At 45.6% G+C, this 22,231-nt stretch overlaps 1 protein-coding gene across 2 annotated transcripts in view; it reads left to right on the top strand.

The window, feature by feature from the left end:
- Positions 1-22,231, top strand: part of Scn8a (sodium voltage-gated channel alpha subunit 8) — a 163,516-nt gene that overhangs the window by 39,250 nt on the left and 102,035 nt on the right. For both annotated transcript variants that reach the window (XM_040753785.1, XM_040753786.1), the window contains exon 2: positions 18,987-19,316. In XM_040753785.1, coding sequence (XP_040609719.1) covers positions 19,041-19,316 — 276 coding nt within the window. In that variant the 5' untranslated portion in view covers positions 18,987-19,040. The remainder of the gene's footprint in view (positions 1-18,986; positions 19,317-22,231) is intronic.

Genomic DNA, 22,231 nt, shown 5'->3' with positions numbered 1-22,231 from the left:
GTGTCATAAGAATTAAATGTCAGCCAGGATTGGTGGCTAATGCCTTTAGTCCCAGCATTCAGGAGGCAGAGGTAGGTGGATCTCTGTGAGTTCGAAGCCAGCCTGGTCTACAGAGTGAGTTCAGGGTCACACAGGGAAACCCTGTCTTGGAAAAAAAAAAAACAAAACTATTAAAAGGTACAAACTTGAGGATATGATCAGTATTGTGTATCTGTCTGTACAGTCTTGGGTGAGTGTAGTGACCCTGCCTGTATCCAGCCCCAACTTCTCCAGAGACTGAGGAGGGCTGGCTTGGGGCAACATGGTTAAGAGCCAAAACATACTGAACAACTCTCACACTGCATTTGGATTCACGGTTTCTATGGTGATAATTGAGAACCAAGAGAATGAGAAGCATAGGATTCAGGATGGGAGTGGGGGTGAGGGGCTGCGGTTTGGGGAGGTAGGGATGGGTTCCATGGAAGAGGCATGGAGGGGCGGGGGGGACAAGGGACTGCAGCTGGAGCTGAGACATTCTGCCACCGCCTGTGCGCCGTTGGTACTTTAACTGTTTTATAAAACAGATAACTGCAAAAAAATACTCAAAATATATATGGAATGCAATCCAGTTTTTTATTGTTATGTGTGGTACTGGGGAGAGAACAGTGTCCCAGGCATGCTCTCTACCATGGAGTTACAGCACCTATAATCATATGTTTTTGATTGTGAGCCTAGCCTTTAACGGCTGAGCCATCTCTCCAGCCCCTAATCATATGTTTTTAAAAGCTAGAGGCAAATAGAGAACATGGAATAAGTTAACAGTTCTGTAAATACTAGGCTTACAAATGATTTAAAAATTTTTAAGTTTCTGTAATGAAATACATTATATATCAGGAAACATGGCAATATCTTTTTAAAAGTTCAGAAAATACCAAATTAGATAGGTTTTCCCTCCAGCCTGGACGTGAGAAATAATTCTCAATTAGCAAAAATGTTCAGATTTTAACTTAGTAAGCACTTTATTGTTCTGTTGCATTGATTTTCTTTAAAAGTTAAAATTTAACTTTAAATAATTAAAAATAGCTCAATTAGAGGGGGAAATGGCTAGAATTTTGAAACACAAAGACTACTGCTTGGGATTATATAAAAATCATGTTAAGACAGATAGTTTCTAAGACTTGCAGCGGCTGGCATGTTACATTCACAGTGTCAGAGGCAGACAGGCTTGTGTAATTCTGTACTTCTCAGCTTCCCTTCCTCCCTTCCGTCCCCTCTCTTATAGAGCAGCCCAGGCCCCTGCCCCTACAAGCCCACTGTCTCGTCCTCACTGCTGCTGTCTGCATTGTGCTTGGCTGGTAACCATATGCCTCTCCTGGAGTTTGAACTCCATACGGGCAGGATGCAGGTGTTTTATACAACTCGAGGTGGCTCCCCTTCCTTACCATATGTCTTTCATGTAGATAGCACTGGGAAATGATTCTTGGATGAATGAACAACTGAGTGAATGAGAAAGTCACAGCTGAAAGGGACATTCTGGAAACTGAGTCATTTGATGGGAAATGTTGAAGTAGGTTTTCTACTCATTCATACAATAAAGGTAATTAAGTTGAGTAATAAGATGTGAGTAATTCTCTTTGGAACTCTTAAGTGAAAGAGTGAAAAGCTGGGCTCTAACTGCGGGTGCCTTGCTACAAATAGTGACTGGGAAAATAAGGAAATGCATAGGACACGATCAGGATTGAGGGAAATAACGTTTTTGACATTGGTTCTCTTTCATTTATCTGATTTTAAGTGTTATTTTAAAACCCTTACTGAGGTGATGTGATTCATCTTTCCCTTCCCTCTCCTTTTTTCCTTCCTCCTTCCTCCCTCCTTCCTCTTTCCTCTTTCCTTCCTCCTTCCTCTTTCCTCCCTCCTTCCTTCCATCACTCTCCTTCCCACTTCTTCTCTCCCTGTCTTCCTCTCTCCTCCCATCCGTCTCTTTTTTTGCCCTTAGGGATTGCACCCGGAGCTTCTCTCATGCTAAACTTGCAAGAATGCAAGCCACTAACCCATATTCCTAGCCAGAGAGAGAGAGAGAGAGAGAGAGAGAGAGAGAGAGAGAGAGAGAGAGAGAGAGAGAGAGAGAGAGAGAATGTGTATGTGTGTGTATGTATGTGTGTGTGTGCGTGTATGTATGTACGTGTGTGTGTGTGTGTGTGTGTGTGTGTGTGTGTGTACAGATGTGTGTGATATGTGCATACAAGCCCAAGGTCAGTGTCAGATGTCCTCCTCAGTCGCTCTCTGCCTTATGTTTTGAGCTAGGGTCTCTCACTGAACCTGGAGCTCACTGATTGGCCAACAAGCCCCAGGTGCCCTACTGTCCTCACCTCCCTGCCTCTGGGACTACAAGTGCATGGCATTGTTTGTGGATTTTTATATGGGAGCTGGGGATAGATACATCAGGCCATCTCCCTAACGCTGGTTTCTTTGGGCTCAGAAGCCTCTGGTCTCTAATCACTAACTTCTTTTCTCACAGGGAAACCCCCTGGATGTTGTTTTATAATCCAGTTTTTGTAGAATGCCTCATACTGTGCTGTTGCTCATGGTGGGGTAAGTCAGCCTGCTGGACTCCGCTCTGGATGAAGGATGGTAGCTGCTGCCAAGGAGGCTGCTCCAGTTTGTTGACAGCAGATGTCACACTCCCAACACATTGTTCATCTTTCATCATGGGGTCTTTAGACTGTGACTGTGCAGAAAGGTGATGGAAGGGTGTGCCTACTGAGCCCTTATTTTCTTGGATGTGGGAGATATCAAAATTGATGGATGTATCATTTATGAGACAACAGAGTAATTTTGCTACCTTATATGGCCATTGTCTTAATAGCAGGATACCATTCTTCACTTATGTGACAAATGGTCATCTGTGGTCTGCTAGGGTCTTTGTGTGCAAAGCTCTGTGCAAGGCAAGACATGGGTGCAGACACTGATGAGTTTGCTGCGCCTCAGGGGCTAAGGGTCAGGTCTGAACACATAGACATAGTCACAGTTTAGGAGTCAGTGGGATAGTAAAGGAGGAGACTTGTTTTTAACTGGGGAGAATGGGACCGGCTACCCCAAGCAAAGAGAGGCAAAGTATGGTGGGTAAAGGATTGGCAGAGCTGGAGTGCAGGGGTGTGAGAGAGCAGGCTGGGAGAGACTCGGGGAAGCATAAGATGCAAGCAGAGAACGTTGATTAATAGACTAAAAGGGGTCCTGAGCACTCATTCATTCAACAACAGTGAGAGTCTGGGGGCTTTGAGCAGCAGGCAATGGTGGCTGTCAAATCTGAATTTGACAGCTGTTTCCAGGTGTGTCCACCAGTAAGGACTACAGTGCTGCCCGTGAGGTTTGCAGGGGTGTGACAGCTCTGAGGATTAGTCACATTCATTAGTCATCTGTAGCGTGGCTCAACCACAGCTTAGGCACACAACAATCAGTTTTTCTCAGCCATCACCTTCCAGCCCCCCCCCCCCCCGGTTGTGCTTTCCAGTGTCAGCTGCACTCTGTCTTTTCTCCTTTCTGGTCATTTTATCACTACCATCACTGTTTAGTTCTCCACCTTCTCTTCTTGCCTGTGTTACTACCAACTGGTCTCCATGGGAAAGGAATTCTTCCTCCTTAAAAACCAGACAGGGAACCATGTAATGCCTCCCACTTTGTCTCTGGCTGCTTGATACAAGGCAAATCAGTTCACATATTAAACCCCAGGTACCTTCTATGAAGTTTGGATCTAGCAGTATTTGCTCCTTTAAACTTATAAGTGAGGATGAGATGAGATAAAACATAAGAAAGTCCTTTGTAAATGTTAAAGCACTGTGCAAATATGAGGTTGCATTAATTTGTAGCCCTAGAAGCTGTTTGCAGAGTTTGTCACTCTGTTAGCTCAATTCTAAGATACCAGCCAGACCAAAATCTTATTCAGGAAACATCTACCCTGGTTTTATTTTTAATTTACTTATGATGATGATGTATACTTTGTGGAGGTCAGAGGACAACTGTGTGGAATCGATTTTCTTCTGCCTTTACATGGGTTGTGGGTATCGAACTGAAGCTCCTTAACTTGCTGAACCATTTTACCAGCCCTACTCTGGTTTTACCTGTAGTTGTCACACTGGGTTCCTTGCTGCTGTGATTCTAACAATGTATAGCCAGACTCTTGTGCATTTTTATAATTATATTTGTTCAACACTCTGCACAGCTCCTGGCAAATGCTCTGTCACCTGCTTCTCCTGGAAACTGGTGAGGAGGAGGAAACTTTTCTTACCCCTGGTATCTTGAGTATCACAGCATCTACTTGGGTGACCTGAGCAAGTTTCCTCTGTTCAACCTCAGAAGTATAGGGATGGCTTCAGACCTTGGCCAGAGGGGCATCCTTCAGTCACTTACTCATGGGTCTGATGACTGACAGGTCATGTCATAGGAGTTGTGCCTGATGACTGACAGGTCATGTCATAGGAGATGTGCCTGATGACTGACAGGTATGTCATAGGAGATGTGTCTGATGACTGACAGGTAATGTCATAGGAGATGTGCCTGATGACTGACAGGTATGTCATAGGAGATGTGCCTGATGACTGACAGGTCATGGCATAGGAGATGTGCCTGATGATTGACAGGTCATGTCATAGGAGATGTGTCTGATGACTGACAGGTCATGACATAGGAGAGGTGCCTGATGTCTGTTTCTGAATTCTCAGTTTTCCAGTGTTGGTCATGCATGATACACACTAAGAACTGCTTGTTGAAGGGATGAAATCTTTGACCTGGCCATGGTGAGGACCAGTTAGATAGTACCAGACCATTGCTGTATCTTCCTCGTGTGCATATTCAGGCCTTTATTCAACCCATGACTCTTTTATAGTACGTTTTGAGTCAAGACATTGCTTTTTCTTACTAAGGCCACTGTGTGGTTTAGATTGATAATTCCCACACTGAAGCCAACTGTGTTAATGTGCTAGAGACTAGTCAGCTAGTTAGTTAGTATCCTAGACTCAGTAAGTAGTATAGTAGAGGATTAAGAGTACAGATCTTGGAGCCAAATATGTAGGCTGAAATCTCATTGTGTGATCTTAAACAAATTATTGAGCCTCTTTGCTTTTTAGTTTTTCTCATCAGTAATATGGGATAATGACAGCAACTACCTTAGTGGGTTGTTGGAAGGATGGAAATAATTGAATGTAGAGACTGGCTCTGTGGATAAGAGTGCTTGGGCCAGGGATGGTGGGTACACTTTAATTTCAGCACTTAGGAGGCAGAGGCATGTTGATCTCTCTGAGTTTGAGGCCAGCCTAGTCTACATAGTAAGTTCCAGACAACCAGGGCTATGTAGAGAGACTCTGTCTCAATGAAAAAAAAAAAAAACAAACCAAAAGAGTTTGCTTGCTGCAGAAGCATGAGTACCTGAGCACAAATCCCAGCACCCACAGGAAAAGTCGGATGTAGCCATACACAGCACCTGTGACCCTAGCTCTGTGGCGTGGTCAGACACAGGAGGATCACTGGGCTCCCTCGTCAACAGCCAAGCTCCAGGTTTGGCGAGAGACCCTGTCTTGTGGGGGTGAAACAGGAAGAGGTGGGAAGTCCTGCAGAGAAGAAACAAGTGAGCACTGGCCAGCACAAGAAAGGGGCTCCGTTTTTATGGCAAGTGGATCTCTACTTAATTTCATATCAGCTTCTGCTTGCACACGAGGCCAGTTTCATTTATCTTAGGCATTTCTTTCATAGTGAGACAGTTCCCCAATTTGTCCTGTCCCCTCATCCCATGTAAATGGCAGCAGAGGTGATTTTGTCTTGCATTAGATTACTACTGGGCTTTCCGTTGAACTATTGGATTTCGTACCTGGAAAAGAAATGTCAGTTAAAGGGACCCATGCTCCTAAGTGACCTCGGTGTTTGGAAAGCTGCAATTTATCTCCTGTCTAACAAGATGGATGGCTCTTGAGCCAGAGCGAGAACCTCCTGTGTCATGTATCCTCCTGTAACACCTGTGGGCACGGTGAATCACTGTGCCAGACTATGGAGGGAGGAAGTAGCTGAACACACCAATGATAACCCTAGTTGTAACTGGGTGAGGGGGAAGCTGCAGGTCTAGTAATTGTTCCTTTTTTCCTTTCCAGTTGGACAGTTAGTCAACTTAAGTCCACTGAATATATAACTGAATTAGAGATTCACTCTTCTCGCTGATATCCAAAGGTTTGGATGAGATGCAGAGATGCAGAGCTCAGTGCAGTGTTTGGATGAGATGCAGAGCTCAGTGCGGTGTTTGGATGAGATGCAGAGATGCAGAGCTCAGTGCAGTGTTTGGATGAGATGCAGAGCTCAGTGCGGTGTTTGGATGAGATGCAGAGCTCAGTGCAGTGTTTGGATGAGATGCAGAGCTCAGTGCGGTGTTTGGATGAGATGCAGAGATGCAGAGCTCAGTGCGGTGTTTGGATGAGATGCAGAGCTCAGTGCAGTGTTTGGATGAGATGCAGAGCTCTGTGCAGTGTTTGGATGAGATGCAGAGATGCAGAGCTCAGTGCGGTGTTTGGATGAGATGCAGAGATGCAGAGCTCAGTGCAGTGTTTGGATGAGATGCAGAGATGCAGAGCTCAGTGCGGTGTTTGGATGAGATGCAGAGCTCAGTGCGGTGTTTGGATGAGATGCAGAGCTCAGTGCGGTGTTTGGATGAGATGCAGAGCTCAGTGCAGTGTTTGGATGAGATGCAGAGCTCAGTGCGGTGTTTGGATGAGATGCAGAGCTCAGTGCGGTGTTTGGATGAGATGCAGAGATGCAGAGCTCAGTGCAGTGTTTGGATGAGATGCAGAGCTCAGTGCGGTGTTTGGATGAGATGCAGAGCTCAGTGCGGTGTTTGGATGAGATGCAGAGCTCAGTGCAGTGTTTGGATGAGATGCAGAGCTCAGTGCAGTGTTTGGATGAGATGCAGAGCTCAGTGCGGTGTTTGGATGAGATGCAGAGATGCAGAGCTCAGTGCAGTGTTTGGATGAGATGCAGAGCTCAGTGCAGTGTTTGGATGAGATGCAGAGCTCAGTGCGGTGTTTGGATGAGATGCAGAGCTCAGTGCGGTGTTTGGATGAGATGCAGAGCTCAGTGCAGTGTTTGGATGAGATGCAGAGCTCAGTGCGGTGTTTGGATGAGATGCAGAGATGCAGAGCTCAGTGCGGTGTTTGGATGAGATGCAGAGCTCAGTGAGGTGTTTGGATGAGATGCAGAGCTCAGTGCAGTGTTTGGATGAGATGCAGAGCTCAGTGCAGTGTTTGGATGAGATGCAGAGCTCAGTGCAGTGTTTGGATGAGATGCAGAGCTCAGTGCGGTGTTTGGATGAGATGCAGAGCTCAGTGCGGTGTTTGGATGAGATGCAGAGCTCAGTGCAGTGTTTGGATGAGATGCAGAGCTCTGTGCAGTGTTTGGATGAGATGCAGAGATGCAGAGCTCAGTGCGGTGTTTGGATGAGATGCAGAGATGCAGAGCTCAGTGCAGTGTTTGGATGAGATGCAGAGATGCAGAGCTCAGTGCGGTGTTTGGATGAGATGCAGAGCTCAGTGCGGTGTTTGGATGAGATGCAGAGCTCAGTGCGGTGTTTGGATGAGATGCAGAGCTCAGTGCAGTGTTTGGATGAGATGCAGAGCTCAGTGCAGTGTTTGGATGAGATGCAGAGCTCAGTGCGGTGTTTGGATGAGATGCAGAGATGCAGAGCTCAGTGCAGTGTTTGGATGAGATGCAGAGCTCAGTGCGGTGTTTGGATGAGATGCAGAGCTCAGTGCGGTGTTTGGATGAGATGCAGAGCTCAGTGCAGTGTTTGGATGAGATGCAGAGCTCAGTGCAGTGTTTGGATGAGATGCAGAGCTCAGTGCGGTGTTTGGATGAGATGCAGAGATGCAGAGCTCAGTGCAGTGTTTGGATGAGATGCAGAGCTCAGTGCAGTGTTTGGATGAGATGCAGAGCTCAGTGCGGTGTTTGGATGAGATGCAGAGCTCAGTGCGGTGTTTGGATGAGATGCAGAGCTCAGTGCAGTGTTTGGATGAGATGCAGAGCTCAGTGCGGTGTTTGGATGAGATGCAGAGATGCAGAGCTCAGTGCGGTGTTTGGATGAGATGCAGAGCTCAGTGAGGTGTTTGGATGAGATGCAGAGCTCAGTGCAGTGTTTGGATGAGATGCAGAGCTCAGTGCAGTGTTTGGATGAGATGCAGAGCTCAGTGCAGTGTTTGGATGAGATGCAGAGCTCAGTGCGGTGTTTGGATGAGATGCAGAGCTCAGTGCAGTGTTTGGATGAGATGCAGAGCTCAGTGCGGTGTTTGGATGAGATGCAGAGATGCAGAGCTCAGTGCGGTGTTTGGATGAGATGCAGAGCTCAGTGAGGTGTTTGGATGAGATGCAGAGCTCAGTGCAGTGTTTGGATGAGATGCAGAGCTCAGTGCAGTGTTTGGATGAGATGCAGAGCTCAGTGCAGTGTTTGGATGAGATGCAGAGCTCAGTGCGGTGTTTGGATGAGATGCAGAGCTCAGTGCGGTGTTTGGATGAGATGCAGAGCTCAGTGCAGTGTTTGGATGAGATGCAGAGCTCAGTGCGGTGTTTGGATGAGATGCAGAGATGCAGAGCTCAGTGCAGTGTTTGGATGAGATGCAGAGCTCTGTGCAGTGTTTGGATGAGATGCAGAGGCACTGAGTGTGCCCCTGCTTTCAGCACCACCCTGCTACCAGCTTCGTTTCTGTCGTCACTTCATCTGTGCATGTGTGCACAGGGGTTCAGAGGCCAAAGGTCATCACTGGTGTCTTCCTCAATTTTCTTCACCTTTTTAATTTCAAATTCTAAAAAATTATTTTGTGTGGTGGTATATGTGTAGATGTTTATGAAGGTCAGAGGACAACTTGGAGGGAGTCTGCTCTGCTCTTCTACTGCATGGTTCCCTATGAATTGAACTCAGGTCATTAGGCTTGGTAGCAAGTGCCCTTGCTCACTGTGCCATGGCTCTGGCCCCGCCTTGTTTTTTGAGACAGGTTCTCTCACTGAACCTGGAGCTCACCCATTGGTTAGATTGGTTGGCCAGTGACTTCCCAGTCCTGAGACCCCAGCTTTTATGAGGTGCTGGGGATCAGACTCAGGCCCTTTTGTAGCAGGTGTTTTACTGACTGACACATCTCCAGCCCCAAGGATGATGAATTCTACCAAGATTCTTAACATTTTTAGGTCACAACATCCAAGTACTAAAAGTATTTATATTGAATGCTTAAGTGCTTTCCAAGTATCTCCTGGAAGTTACAGGTCATGGGTATGCATTTATAGTTGTATCAGGATTCTTTCAAAGAACTCTATGAACATACTCATAGGGCTTCTTCAGGAAGATACGTAGTTTAAGTTACCCCAGACAGCTATCCTAAAGGATCAAAACAGAGCAGTTGCTGGGAATCAGGGCGTTGGTGAGCTCTGGGAACACCCGATGAATGTGAGGCTGAGAAAGCAGAAGCTCGGGCAGTGGCCATGCAGGGTGGAAAGCCAGTGCGTGCGATGCTCCTGGTAAAGATGGACTTCAAGCTGGTAAGAGGAGCTGGGTCCTGCTGTTATCAACAGAGGGTTAAGATTATAATATTTTTATTTATATTTAAAATGATTAAAATTAAGTTCTGACAAAATTATTTCATTTCGGTTCTAGAACTGTTAGAGATCTCCTAAAATGAAATCTGTAAGACTGAAAGAAAATTGGCATGCTCGCATCTAGCTGTCACTGGAAGGAGGGGGGGCCTGGGCAGCGGGGATGGTGAAAACGGTCCATCTGGCCACATTTCTTTCTCCTACGCTAGGAGCCACCCACCTTCCTCCCAGCGCAGGGCTGCTCCTCTGGCTGATCCCCTGAGCTTCCAGCAGATGCACAGAGCTGGCTCACAGGCTTGAGTCCGGCTGTAGTTCTGCAGCAGCCGCTTGTCTTCTCTTGGTTCTTACTAACCCTTTCTCTTGAGCCTCAGAACCACGGAGTCGCCTGACTGTCTGGTATCCCCATTTGTATGCACCAAGTGCCTCAGACCAGGCCTGTTCAAAGTGAAGTCATCTTCGTTCCAGAACTGTATGTCACATCATGTTCCCTGGGTCACCGAGTTTCACTACCTGCTCCCATTTTCCTGTGACTGAAAATGGGGCAGTGTTCCTGGTTTTCCTTCTTACACCTTTTCTCGGTGCGGCAAGTTCATCTCCTGCTTCCTTTGCGTCTCCACTCCCGACACTTCTCTTCTCTTTCAGTCTCTTTCAGTCTCCAGTCCCACCTAACCTCTACCTGCCCAGCGACTGGCCAGTCAGCCTCTTTATTAAGCCGATCACAGTGACATATACTCACACAGTGCGAGGAAATATTCCACAGCGAGGCCTGTGTGTACTGCCCCCTAGCCCCTTCTGTTTTGGCGCCCTCATTAACCTGTAGTTCTCGGGCTCCTCGTTGCTCCCTGTGTTCCTGTGTTAGCCATCATACCAGTCATCTCCTTCAGGTATGTGGTTTGTACATGCTTCCTGCTCTGTGACTTGTCTTTAGATTCTCTTGATACTTTTGTATCTTTTTTTAAATGTGTCTCTGTGGTTTGCGTGTGTGTGTGTGTGTGTGTGTGTGTGTGTGTGTGTGTGTGTGTGTGTGTGTGCCTGTTCACATGTGTATGGGAACGTATGTGTGCAGGTACACATGCATATATGTAGGTGTGAAGGCCTGAGGCAGATGACAAGACTCTGTGTCCATTACTCCTCACCTTACTCGTGGAGATGGACTCTCTTGCTGACCCAGAGCCCTTGGCTTGTGTAGCCACCCAACTTGTTCCAGTCCTGCATCTTGGCTTTCCTAACATTGGAATTAAAAGGCAGACTGCCATGTCCACCTAGCATTTGTGTGAGTGTTGAGGATTTGAACTCTGATCCTCTGGATCTCACATCTCACAAGTAGCCTCCCGGTCATGTGTTCTGCTGAGTTTCATAGTTTTATTTCTTTCACTTAGGCATTCATTTTTGAGTTAATATTGCATGTGTTATAAAGTAAAGCCCCACTTCACTCTTTGGCATTTTCTGTGTGTGGCATGTCTTCATGTGTGTTCCTGCTGTGCAGTTGATAGGGCTTTTCTTGTTCCATTGAACGGTCTTGGCATCCTTGGTGGAAATCCCTGTCCTGCATCTATAAGCCTTTTTTTTTTTTTTTACTCTACCCATTGTTTTATAGGATTGCTTCTAGGTCAATACCAAAATTTTGATGACTTCACATTTGTAATTAATTTTAATATGAGGAATGTGAGTCATCAAACTTTGTTCTTTTCATTCCAGTCTGAGACAAGTTTGGTTTTATTCCTGTTTTGTAATGCCAGGGACTTAACCAATAGTCTCACATGTGTAGAGCAATGTTCTACTGCATAGCCACACCCAGGTCAGATGTGTTGTATGTTTCTGTACTATTTATAAACCTCTGTTGCTGTTTATTTGGTTTTTATTTTTGAAACAGGATCTTGCTATGCAACCCAGATTAACCTTGAACTCACTGTGTAGATTAGGCTAGTCTTATTTTTAAAATATTTCTAGTAATTCATTAGAATTTCATGCATGCACACAATGTATTTCGATCATACTCCCCCTTCCTCCTCCCAGATCATCCCCTACCACCCAACCCCTCCAGCTTCACGTTTAGTCTGGTCTTGAATGCTCCATCCTCTTGCCTCAGCCTTCTGAGTGTTGGTGTGAGGACATGCCACTCTGCATCTGGCTCACCAGTAAGTTAGTTTGGTCCTGCCTCCAGCATTTCTTACATGCCTTTGCCTAGAGTCCCTGCAGCAGCTGCTTCCATTTTACCCTGTTCTAACCTCTCTGCAGCCATTTTCTTTGTCGTCCCCCTCACCTGCTACCCCCCATGCATTCTCTTTATTGTCTGTCAGATGTCAGTGAACATTTTAAGATCTTAGATCTCTTGGATACCAAGAGAAAAGAACACACTAACCATCTACCCCCCATTTTTTGGGACTAGTTCAGTCTTTTTTGAAACTCTCAGGACCCAGAGCCACTGTCATTGTTCCTTCATTATCTGTGGCAGGTGGGGGCTCGGCAGGAAGACAGCTGAGCAGTAGGAGCAGGGGTAATTGACAGAGAGACTGGTTCTATGAACATAGCAGTCCGGCTGACCTTGAAATAGCCAGACACAGTGAAGTCTGCAGATAACTTTGACCCTCCCCAAAGTCTTTTCTTCTTATGATACAGAGGATTAACACTGGAGCCTCAGTGCGCTAGGCAAGTTGTGGGAACTGTCTCTGGCCCTAACTCCCTGAAAACTCAACTACTACTGTCTGGCTGCTGACCAGGGGACTTGATGATAGCAGTTGCTTGCACTTTACGTGTGGTGATAAATGCACAAGAATGGGGAGACCACTTTTCACTGAGATACACAGTTTACTCTGAAGAGGGAGAAACAATTTCCTCACCCACAGGCAATTAGTGGTGTACCAGGATTTAACTACAGGACTTAACAACAGGAACGACTGGGAAATGACAACAGTTGTGCAGAAGTGCTACCTTAATCTTATGCACTCATGATTAGTACTGAATCTGTGCATTTAGCAAGGTTTGTGAGACTGCAAGTCACAACCATGTGTGTTCTAAGTGTCTTCATGGTTTTAATAAAGTTAAAGTTTCGATTTATCATTTGTGGTAGCAAATGATAAAACAGACCCTTTATACACATGATTTTTAATGCATTCATGATATGACTAATTTTTCTTTGATGTAAAAAAATTCTGCCTACTGGGTTTATCTGACAGTGTTTTCAAATTGTCAAAAAAAATTAAAGCTGCATATAAGTGGATTTACAATTCAAACTGCCATTGATTAAAGACCAGCCATATATTAGAGGCTGCTAGGTCTCTAGTGTGCTAACTGGTGGTTAGACAGTCCAGCCTCTCATTTGATTTCAGATCAGGCACCTCGAATGGCATGACCTCTGAGGTCACTCTAAATCCAGGAAGTCTGTTTACTTTTTGCTCTGAGGAAGGAGGGTTTATTTGATGACTAGAACCTAGGTACAAGAAGAAAAACAGGCTTCAGGGTTAGAGCTAGAAAGTGCATATTGCAGTCAATAATATGTGTATATGGGAGTCACAATATAATGTATATAGTAGTCAATAAAAGTGACAATGACCAGACATTGACCTAGTGATGCTGGGTCAGCTGATTATTGGCATTGGGGGGAAAATGAATCTTTTCTTGACACCATATACAATTTCCAGTTCCCAGTGATTTGCAGGTTAAATGAAAAAAGATGGAACAATAAATCTAGAAGAAAACATAAGAGAATACCTGTATGACCATGGAAGGGATGGGTATTTCTTTTAAAGGCACTACCTGGGGAGAAAAGATTGATAGATTGGATTCCAATAAAATTAAGAACCACAACTTATCAAAATATTACCAAGAACGTAATAGAGAGGGAGGTACTTACAAAAAATACTGGGCATGGTGACACACACCTTTAATTCCAACACTTTGGTGGCAGAGGCAGAACTCATTTCTGTGAGTTTGAGGCCAGCCTGGTCTACATAGTGAGTTCCAGGACAGCCAGAGCTACATAGTGAGACACTATTTCAAAAACAAAAACAGCTGTGGCTAGGATGTAAAACAAACAAGTAAATAAATGAACTTATTTAAAAACAACAAAAAGAGGGAGTACTTTATTACTAACAGGGATTGTTCAGCAAATACACAGTGCAAAACAGGGAAATGTAATGGCCCAGGGGAGGAATGTGGGCACCACTGAGGCCAGCACCTTACAAGAGGTGATGTCGGGCATGCCGGCACACGGGAGAAAGATGTTCAGTGCTGTCTGGCATTGCAAAGTGGGAACACAATGATCCGGGAGACGTATGAAGAGTGCATCAGTACTGTTAGAGGGTACACACTGAAAACACGGCAAGGGCGGGGAGAAGGTGCACAAGCAAGGAGATCAGTCTTTGGTTCCTCAGAAGCCACATAAAGTCAGGTACATGTGGTGGCCAGCCTGTAATTCTATCGCTCAGATGGCAGGGGCTGGGACTTTCTCAGGGCAAGCTGGCTACCCAGACCAACCTATCAGTGAGCTCCGAGGTTCAGAGAAAAGACTTTCCTATGTCATCCTCAGACTTCCCTCTATACAAACACACATTCACACACACATGTGTACACATACTACACACAGAGACATGTAGGGAAAACATGCAACTGCCATCTCCACCATAAGTAACGAGTATCAGCAGCAAGCACGTGAAAGACTGACTTGACTTTGCTAGTGGATGCAGTGAATGACTCTGCCTCTGGAAAAAGCTGGGCAGGTCTATGAAAACAGCAAACAGTATTGCCATCTGGCCCGCAAGTTCCTGTTCTAGATCTGTTCTCAGCAGAATTGGAATGGAGCTGAACACGGTGGCACGTACCTGCCATCCTGCTGAGGTGGGGGCAGGAGGATTGTGAGTCTGAGGCCAGCCTCACAACGACACCAAGAATTGAGAAATATAAAGCATCAAATGTGAACTTGCTACTCACAGCAGCTAGAAAGTAACATGAGCTCCAATGTTCAACAGTGGTTAGTGAGCATGTGGCTTGTTATATTGATGTATAGTGAAATAACACACGCACACACACACACACACGTGCTGATACATATTACTTCGTAACATTACCTTGAAACTTTATACTAAGTGAAAGAGGTCAGACCCAAATGGTTGCACATTGTGTGCTACCATTTTATAGAAAATACCAGAAAAGATACATTGGTAGGAACCGAATGCTCTTTTGATAGCAGGGAGCTGGGAGTGGTGGTGGAGAGAAACTAAGCTGTGTGAGGGGTAGGGACAGTGCTGAATTTGCGATAATGGAAAGACTGGTTGTGCAATGGTGGAAGTTGTGAGTATGTTGCTTGCAGTGTTGTTTGCTTTAAATGGTTAATTTCAAGTTACCTCAATTTTGTATCATTAAGCAAATCTTAAAACTGTGAGGTGCCACTAATATGAGTGAAATTGAGAAGACTTTTTCTGAGTGTTGGCAAGGGTGTGGGGCAGCTGGAACACTCCACCCTATGGCACATGGCCTCTAACCCAGGACTCTCCTCCCTTAGCCAAACTCTGGGAAGAATCACATATATATATTTGACCACTGAAAAGTGGGGATAATAGGGTACTTAGCCTCTTTTAACAGAAAGGTAGGGTCAGAGGTGCTTAGCTTCTTCTCACAGCAGCTTCAAGCAACCCAAGCCTGTCAGAGTTGGGTGAGTAAACTGATGTAGTCATATATGGAATACTACACAACAGTCGAATGAACTGCTGCAGTAAGAATTAGGGTTGTAAGGAAGCCAGGCCGCATAGGATGAATGTATATTTGTACTCGGGTGGGGTTTAAGAAGCAGCAAAGCTAACCCATGGAGCTGATTACTGATGAGACCCGAGAGCAAATTGGTGTTGTCATATAGGTGGAACAGCAAACGCAAAGTCTGAACCGGGCCCTATGCAGTCTCATGCCTTACTGTGGTATGTTTACTTTTGTTGCTGTTTGCTTTTGGTTTTTCGAGACAGGCTTTCTCTGTATTGTTTTGGAGGCTGTCCTGGCACTCACTCTGTAGACCAGGCTGGCCTTGAACTCGCAGAGATCCACCTACCTCTGCCTCCCGAGTGCTGGGATTAAAGGCATGCATCACCAACGCCCAGCATGTTTGTTCTTAAAAAGAAGTATTAGCAAACAGAAAATAAATAGTAGTCACCAGAGAAGAGGTCTGTAAAGCAGGGGCAGGGACTGTCTGAGAAACATGAAGTTGTTGGAGGCCTGGAGTGGTAGTGACAAGCCACAAGTTTTGATCTGCTGTGAACTGGTGGACTTGAGGGAGGAAAATAATGAAAGCAGATTTCTGAGAAGATGTTTGGAAACACAGCTGGGTAGACTGAGGCTGACCACACATGAGAAGGCTGCCTTTGTGGGACCTGAGTGGGCGATGCTTGCAAATGGAAGCTCTTCAGGAAGGAATGGTCAGGCTGTGGCTGGACGTGGAAAGCAAGGGGCTGGCCGTGGTGAATGGGATCCCATGCTGGATGTCTGGACAAGGGTAGTCCCTGTGAAAGAGGAGGAGGAATCCAAGAAGCAAGAGTAGTTTAAAGCGCTTCTATTAAGAGCCTGTGTCTAAAGTGGATCCAAGTGTGGCAATATCTTGGACATAGGGAGGACTAGTTACAGAAGTCTGGTATCACTTGAGTACCAATGGGTTGGTGTGAGTAGCACCCAAAGGGAAAGAGGGTAACAGATTTCAGAAGATAGCCGTAGAGAAGAAAGTATGTGAAAAGGAGATCTCTCTCTCACACACACACAGTGAGTGCCACACACACATACAGTGAGTGTCATACACACACACACACACACACACACACACACACACACACACACACACACACACACACACACACAGTGAGTGTCACCAAGGCCAGAAGTAGGTAAAGCCAGCAGAGGACTCAGATACATGGGGGCAAAGAGCTAGGAAGGAAAAGGGACGGTTGAAATGTGTTAGGGAGGAGGGCTAATTGGGGCAGGGGCTGGCCCTGGAGATGGTGGGGGTAGGGCCAGAAGACTGAGCAAGGCAGCAAGCTGCCTACAGTTAGAGTGCAGCTCTCCTGTGCTCTGTCCAACCTCGATTGTGGGCGAATGTATAAGGTAGAGCCTGCAATTCCAGATATTCAGTCCTACTGTGGGTTCCAGGCACGATCCTGCCTAGTTTTTGAGTGGCTATAGGTGTTCAGAGTCCTGGCTGTCCCCTAGCAGCATGACTTTGGAAAAGCCTACAAAATTCTCCAAGCCTCTGTTTCTTTGTGGGTAAATGATGATGACAATAGACCTCACCTTGTGCAAGCAAGGTACTTGAAACACAGCTGACAGGTGGGCAGAGCTTCCAAAGGAGTGCTGTGGGGGCTGAGGGTGGGCACGGAAGCTGGAGGAAGGGATTTACTGGATTAGTTCAGGAATTGGGGAAAGGAAGTCTAGGCTGGGGAAAACTGTAAATGAAGTCTCAGATAATAAAACCATTTTATTTCTGTGTGATTTGCTTAATGAGCCAGGCTATTCCTGCTGGAGACTAGTGATGGGGAGGATAGGATGGGATGGGTAACTAAATAAAAATGTTTTGTTTTTAATAGTATAGAAATAAGAGTTGGGATATCAGTGTCTGGTTGAGGTTTTCAATTTTTTGCATTCATTAATTAATTAAGTGAAGCTCACATGGCATGTGTATGGAGGTTAGAAGGCAACTTGTGGGTGTTGGTTTTTTCCTTCTGCTATGTAGGTCCCAGGGATAGAACTCTGGTCCTGAGACTCACAAGCAAGCACCCTTGACTGCTGAGCTATTGTAGCCTTTAGTTGTGACTTTTTATTCTGGCCCTGTGACCTGGGCAAGTCGTTCACTATCTTAGGACCCAACATTTCCTCATCTGCACAATGGATGGATGAGTCCTTCAGTGTCGTGTGTCCTACCCAGAATGCTTCCTCTGGCCCCTCCCCCTGGTGGGACCTGTGGGTTTTGGTGCAGTGTGGGGTGCTGTCCAATCCGTGTGAAGTCACTGTATGGTTTTATCCCTGGAGCCCTGTTGTGTAAGCAGAGTCTGGTTGCAGACACTCAGCTCCAAGCTGTGACACAGCAGTCACCAGGAAAGCTGTCTGGGCAGGTGGATTTGCGAAAGGATTCCTCAGGGACCACACTCTCGAGTCTGTGAGAGTTTACTTTACAGCCATTCTCTTGAGCTGGCTCAGGTTACATAGCTACATGAAGTGGACCCTGAGGACTAGGTAGTAGCAGAAATAGCAGCCTTTAGTCTTTCAAAACTCCTGAGTACACCTGTGACACTTATAAATATTCTTAAAAGATGTGTGGAGTGTGAGAGACAGAGTCTTAAGTACATTTCCTGGGCCCCTTATTCTGCCAAGACTGAAAGAAGGAGGTGCCACTTTGAACACCAGGTGAATGGCCAGTGGTCTCTGCCCATTCCAGTGAAAATCTGGGAGATTGCTCTTGGCATCTGATTCCAGTGCTTCCAGGCTTGGGTAGAAATAACCAGGGTTCTGCATACAGGGTGAAATGGCTTTTCACATACAAGCTGAGAGCTCCCTGATGCCTGTGTGACCTTACTGCAGTTGCTTTTTCTAGAGGGAATGTTCTCTGGCCCATCCTTCCCTTCTGTCTGAGTCCCTCCAGGGAGCCAGCCTCCATGCCTGCAGTGCTGCATTGCTGGCAATGGGGAACCTAGGGGTTCCCTCAGCTTGTCTCATTGCTAAGTAGGGGGCCTTGGGAGTGGTGGCCTCCCTTTCCACTGGAAAACATCTTCTGTGTTTGTCCCTGGCAAGTGATGATCCTAAGAAAAGATGCCACTAGAATTTTATACTGGAAAGATTTTGACGACTCAATATATTGAAATACTTGCAGTGGAAGGATGAATGCAGATAGAAGCTATTTTATCAGTATTTCGTGTTGACAAAAGTTTCAAAGGGTTAGTTTTGTTTTCAGAAAGTGAAATTTTTGAGAAGAGGGACTGTTTATCTTTTCCTTGCCCTTAAAGGAAAACTGATTCTTTTGCAGCATAGACCCAGAGGGAGGAAGGTGACTTGGGCATGCAAAGGCAGGCCCTAGGGAATGCTAGCTATCCCTAGTTAGCCGAAAGCAGAGTGCCTCGGGCATACAGAACACATCTCTTTTGTTCATGGGTGATTCTGGACAGTGAGTTAAATTTAGGTAAATACAATACATGCTAGCAGTTTGAGAGACCCCAATCTTTCCATCTCCCTAGCTAACCACTCCCCTAAGGGCTATTCACAAAGGTCACCCTAGCCTTTCTCTCCATAGACTTTTTTTTAAGATAAAAAGAACCATGGCATGGTGGAAACTGTGTTGCAAAGGTTGTGAATGAAGGTTGAGAATGAGCTGGTTTAATCTGGCCTCCTTTTAGAGCGGTGATTGATTAATGCTGCCTGTGTTGCTATTCTTCCAGAGCTGCCCTGTCCTGGACACAGCATAACTAACGAAGCTGCTGCAGGATGAGAAGATGGCAGCACGGCTGCTTGCACCACCAGGCCCTGACAGTTTCAAGCCTTTCACCCCTGAGTCGCTGGCAAACATCGAGAGGCGCATTGCTGAAAGCAAGCTCAAGAAGCCACCAAAGGCGGATGGCAGTCATCGGGAAGATGATGAGGACAGCAAGCCGAAGCCCAACAGTGACTTGGAAGCTGGGAAGAGTTTGCCATTCATCTATGGGGACATCCCCCAAGGCCTGGTTGCAGTTCCCTTGGAGGACTTTGACCCCTACTATTTGACGCAGAAAGTGAGTTGGAGGAGGCCCGGCTGCAGAGGCCCCTTCCCTGCAGCCATGGGAGAGGGGAAAAGGAGCCCATCTTTGCCAGTGGGGAGATGTGGCTAGCCTTTGCTTCTGCCTGGCATCAGTTTTCCCATTTTGTTGCTGCTGAGGGCCACTTTCAGGTCTTTCCACAGGTCAACTCTGTTTATAAAGCTCTAGTTTTGTCCCCAGGCCAGATTAGGAAAAATAAAATAAAAAATAAAAAAAGAAGAAAATTTACAGGGGATGGGGATGTAGCTCACTGGCAGGGCACTTTATAGCATGGGCGGAGCCCTCACACCGGGAGTTTGAAGAAAGGAGAAAGGGAACAAGTGTGGACATAGATAAAACATCTGTTTGTTAGCATCCAAAGGGTTCTGTCATTGTATAGAAAGGTGATATTTCTTGTACAGTGCAGCAGGCTGTCGATATCGTGGAGGCCACAGGTGTGCTCTCTGCAGCCTCCTCTGGCACTGGAGCACGGCCATTGTGGGGCAGAAACAGAGAAGCACACTTTGGTCTTTGTTTTTGTCATGCCCTAGTCAGGATGGATCTTTGTATCAAAGCCAATTCTATTCCCTGAATGACAGAAAACACAAACAGAAGGCCAGTCTTCATTTGCCCAAGGGTTCAAACTTCCTGAACAATGTTTGACCAAATCTTAGATCTTTGTCATAATTTTTGTATGAAACAAGACAAGAGGAGAAGCCAAGCATCCTGGTTTGATTCACTGGCTAGCTATAGCTGCTAAATCCTGAGTGCTGATGTGGATGTAGGAGACCCACCTAATTCAACAGATGTCATTAAATAGGTTTTCCAGGTAATGAGTAGGACGATAGTTTTGTGTAGTTGCGTAGATGTGAATAGAAAACTTTGGCATGCTGTCTTTTTTAACACTGCTCCTAACTGCTGTTAGTAAGTTTTAAAAGAAATTTTAGCTTCTTTGTCTTGTTAATGGGACAGAATTAAGAGATTTATCCTAGGATTAGTGAGAAGGCTCAGTAGGTAAAGGCACCTGCCACCAAGTCTCATGGCTGTGATCCCAGAGGTGGGGAGTGGGTGTGAATCCCACATGGTGGGAGGAGAGAATGGACTCCTGTGAGTCATTCTGAGTGTCCTGGTGTGCATACCCTCTCAGCAGTACACACTCACACTCACACACACACACACACACACACACACACACACACACACACAATGCAGAAATACATAAGTCGTTTTTTTTTAAACCCTTCTTAACTCAGGATGGATGACAAAAACAGTCAGGATGCTCTCTGGAAAGCATAGCCCTCTATCCAGGTGCTTCTGCTGCAGCTTAGAACAGCTGCACAGGGAAGAAAGGTGGGACCAGTGGTCCAGAGTCTTCCAGGTTTAGACAATAGACTGGAGAGAGATCTGTGACTCCACCATGACTCACTACATTTATTATTGATATTGTTCTTTGTATTAATATTGTCCAGGTAACCATAAATAATTATAGGGGGAAATAAAGAAAAACAAACTTCACAAAAATAATCCATGATTCTTAGCAAGTCACTTTATTTCTCAGGGCCTAAATTATTTATTTTCCCACCTTATATGCAAATTAAATTTCATTTCCTTACCAGTGATTTAGTTTTCCTCTGTGTACCTTTTCCCTGGGTCCTGCCCCACTGTCTGTTCCTGGTGCCTGCATCTGTTTCATGGCCTGGGTCATGGCTGAGGAATTTACAGAGAGCGGCCTCTGGCTCCTCCAGATGAGCCACGTTGTTGTCAGTGGAGCTCTGTGGTCTTGCTTGTCATGACAGAGTTGTCCTCCTGCAGGGCTTATCTCTGATGGCAGTGTCTCTGTGGATTCTCTGTACCTGTGCAAGTAGCAGCACATGTGCGTGAGGAGCCTGACCTCAGATGCTTGTCCTTGCCTTCTGTTACCTGTCTTCCCGTTTGTTTACTGTGGAATCTTTTTTGTTTCTTGTTATTGGTATCGTTGCTGGTGGTTAGACTTTTTGAGGCGGGCTTTGGCTAGCGCTACAGGTGTGTTACTTGCTATGCTGTGGGTCTTGAGTTTTGTCAGTGTCATTTCCACTTTGTTTCCCTTCCTCTGTTTTTGTTTTTTGTTTTCCTTTTAGAGAATCGGATCTGGGCTTTTTCTTTGCTGCTTATGATGTCTGTTTTCACTACAATACTGTCAGTAACTGTACATATTTCTAATAACTATCTTACATAGGCAATAGGGGTTGAATTGAAGGCCCTTCTACCACCCTTTCTTATTTCTTACACCTGATGATTGACATGGCCTCTGTATCTAATAGACTGTCCTATTATAAAGAAGGGTTTTTAAGTATTATTAGTGCATTCCTGTTGCGCTAGAAAGTCACGTTTCTCGAAGTTCAACTCACTTCAGTGTCTGTATATTTGTTTTTTCTACAAAGTGAGGTACACTTAAAGTCACAGGAAATTAAAATGTGGAGGCCTTTGACATCATTTAATTCATCTCCCTTACATTATTTATTTTATGGTATTGGTACTTTTGTCAAAAGCCAGAACCAGTAAGGGCATTTATCAAAGAACTGACTCCCATGGGTTGTTCTCTGACTTCCACTCATGCGGCACATGCGTGCACAGGTACACAAATATAGAGATAGGGTTTTAAAGCAGAGCTACTATTAGTGGCAGAACCTGCACTAAATCTCCTCCCTTTAACTCTGTTCATTACAATGTATTTCCAGCTTTTCACCGTTGAAGTGCTTTATTTTTCTGTGCTTAGCCTCAGGTGACTCAGCTGTCCCAATGCTGGAGTTAGATGTAAGGAACGCAAAGCAAACTCCTTTCCTGTTTGCATCCCCACGCGTGCCTGTGGCTTGCTCCCCTCCTTAGGATGAGTAATGAGTGCAGTGCTAAGAGCCTGGGCTCTTTATCAATAG

This window comes from Mesocricetus auratus, unplaced genomic scaffold, assembly GCF_017639785.1.
Source record: "Mesocricetus auratus isolate SY011 unplaced genomic scaffold, BCM_Maur_2.0 Super-Scaffold_100010, whole genome shotgun sequence".
Lineage (NCBI taxonomy): Eukaryota > Metazoa > Chordata > Mammalia > Rodentia > Cricetidae > Mesocricetus > Mesocricetus auratus.
The sequence above is the reverse complement of the archived record's forward strand: the minus strand, read 5'-3'. Positions and strand labels throughout refer to the sequence as shown.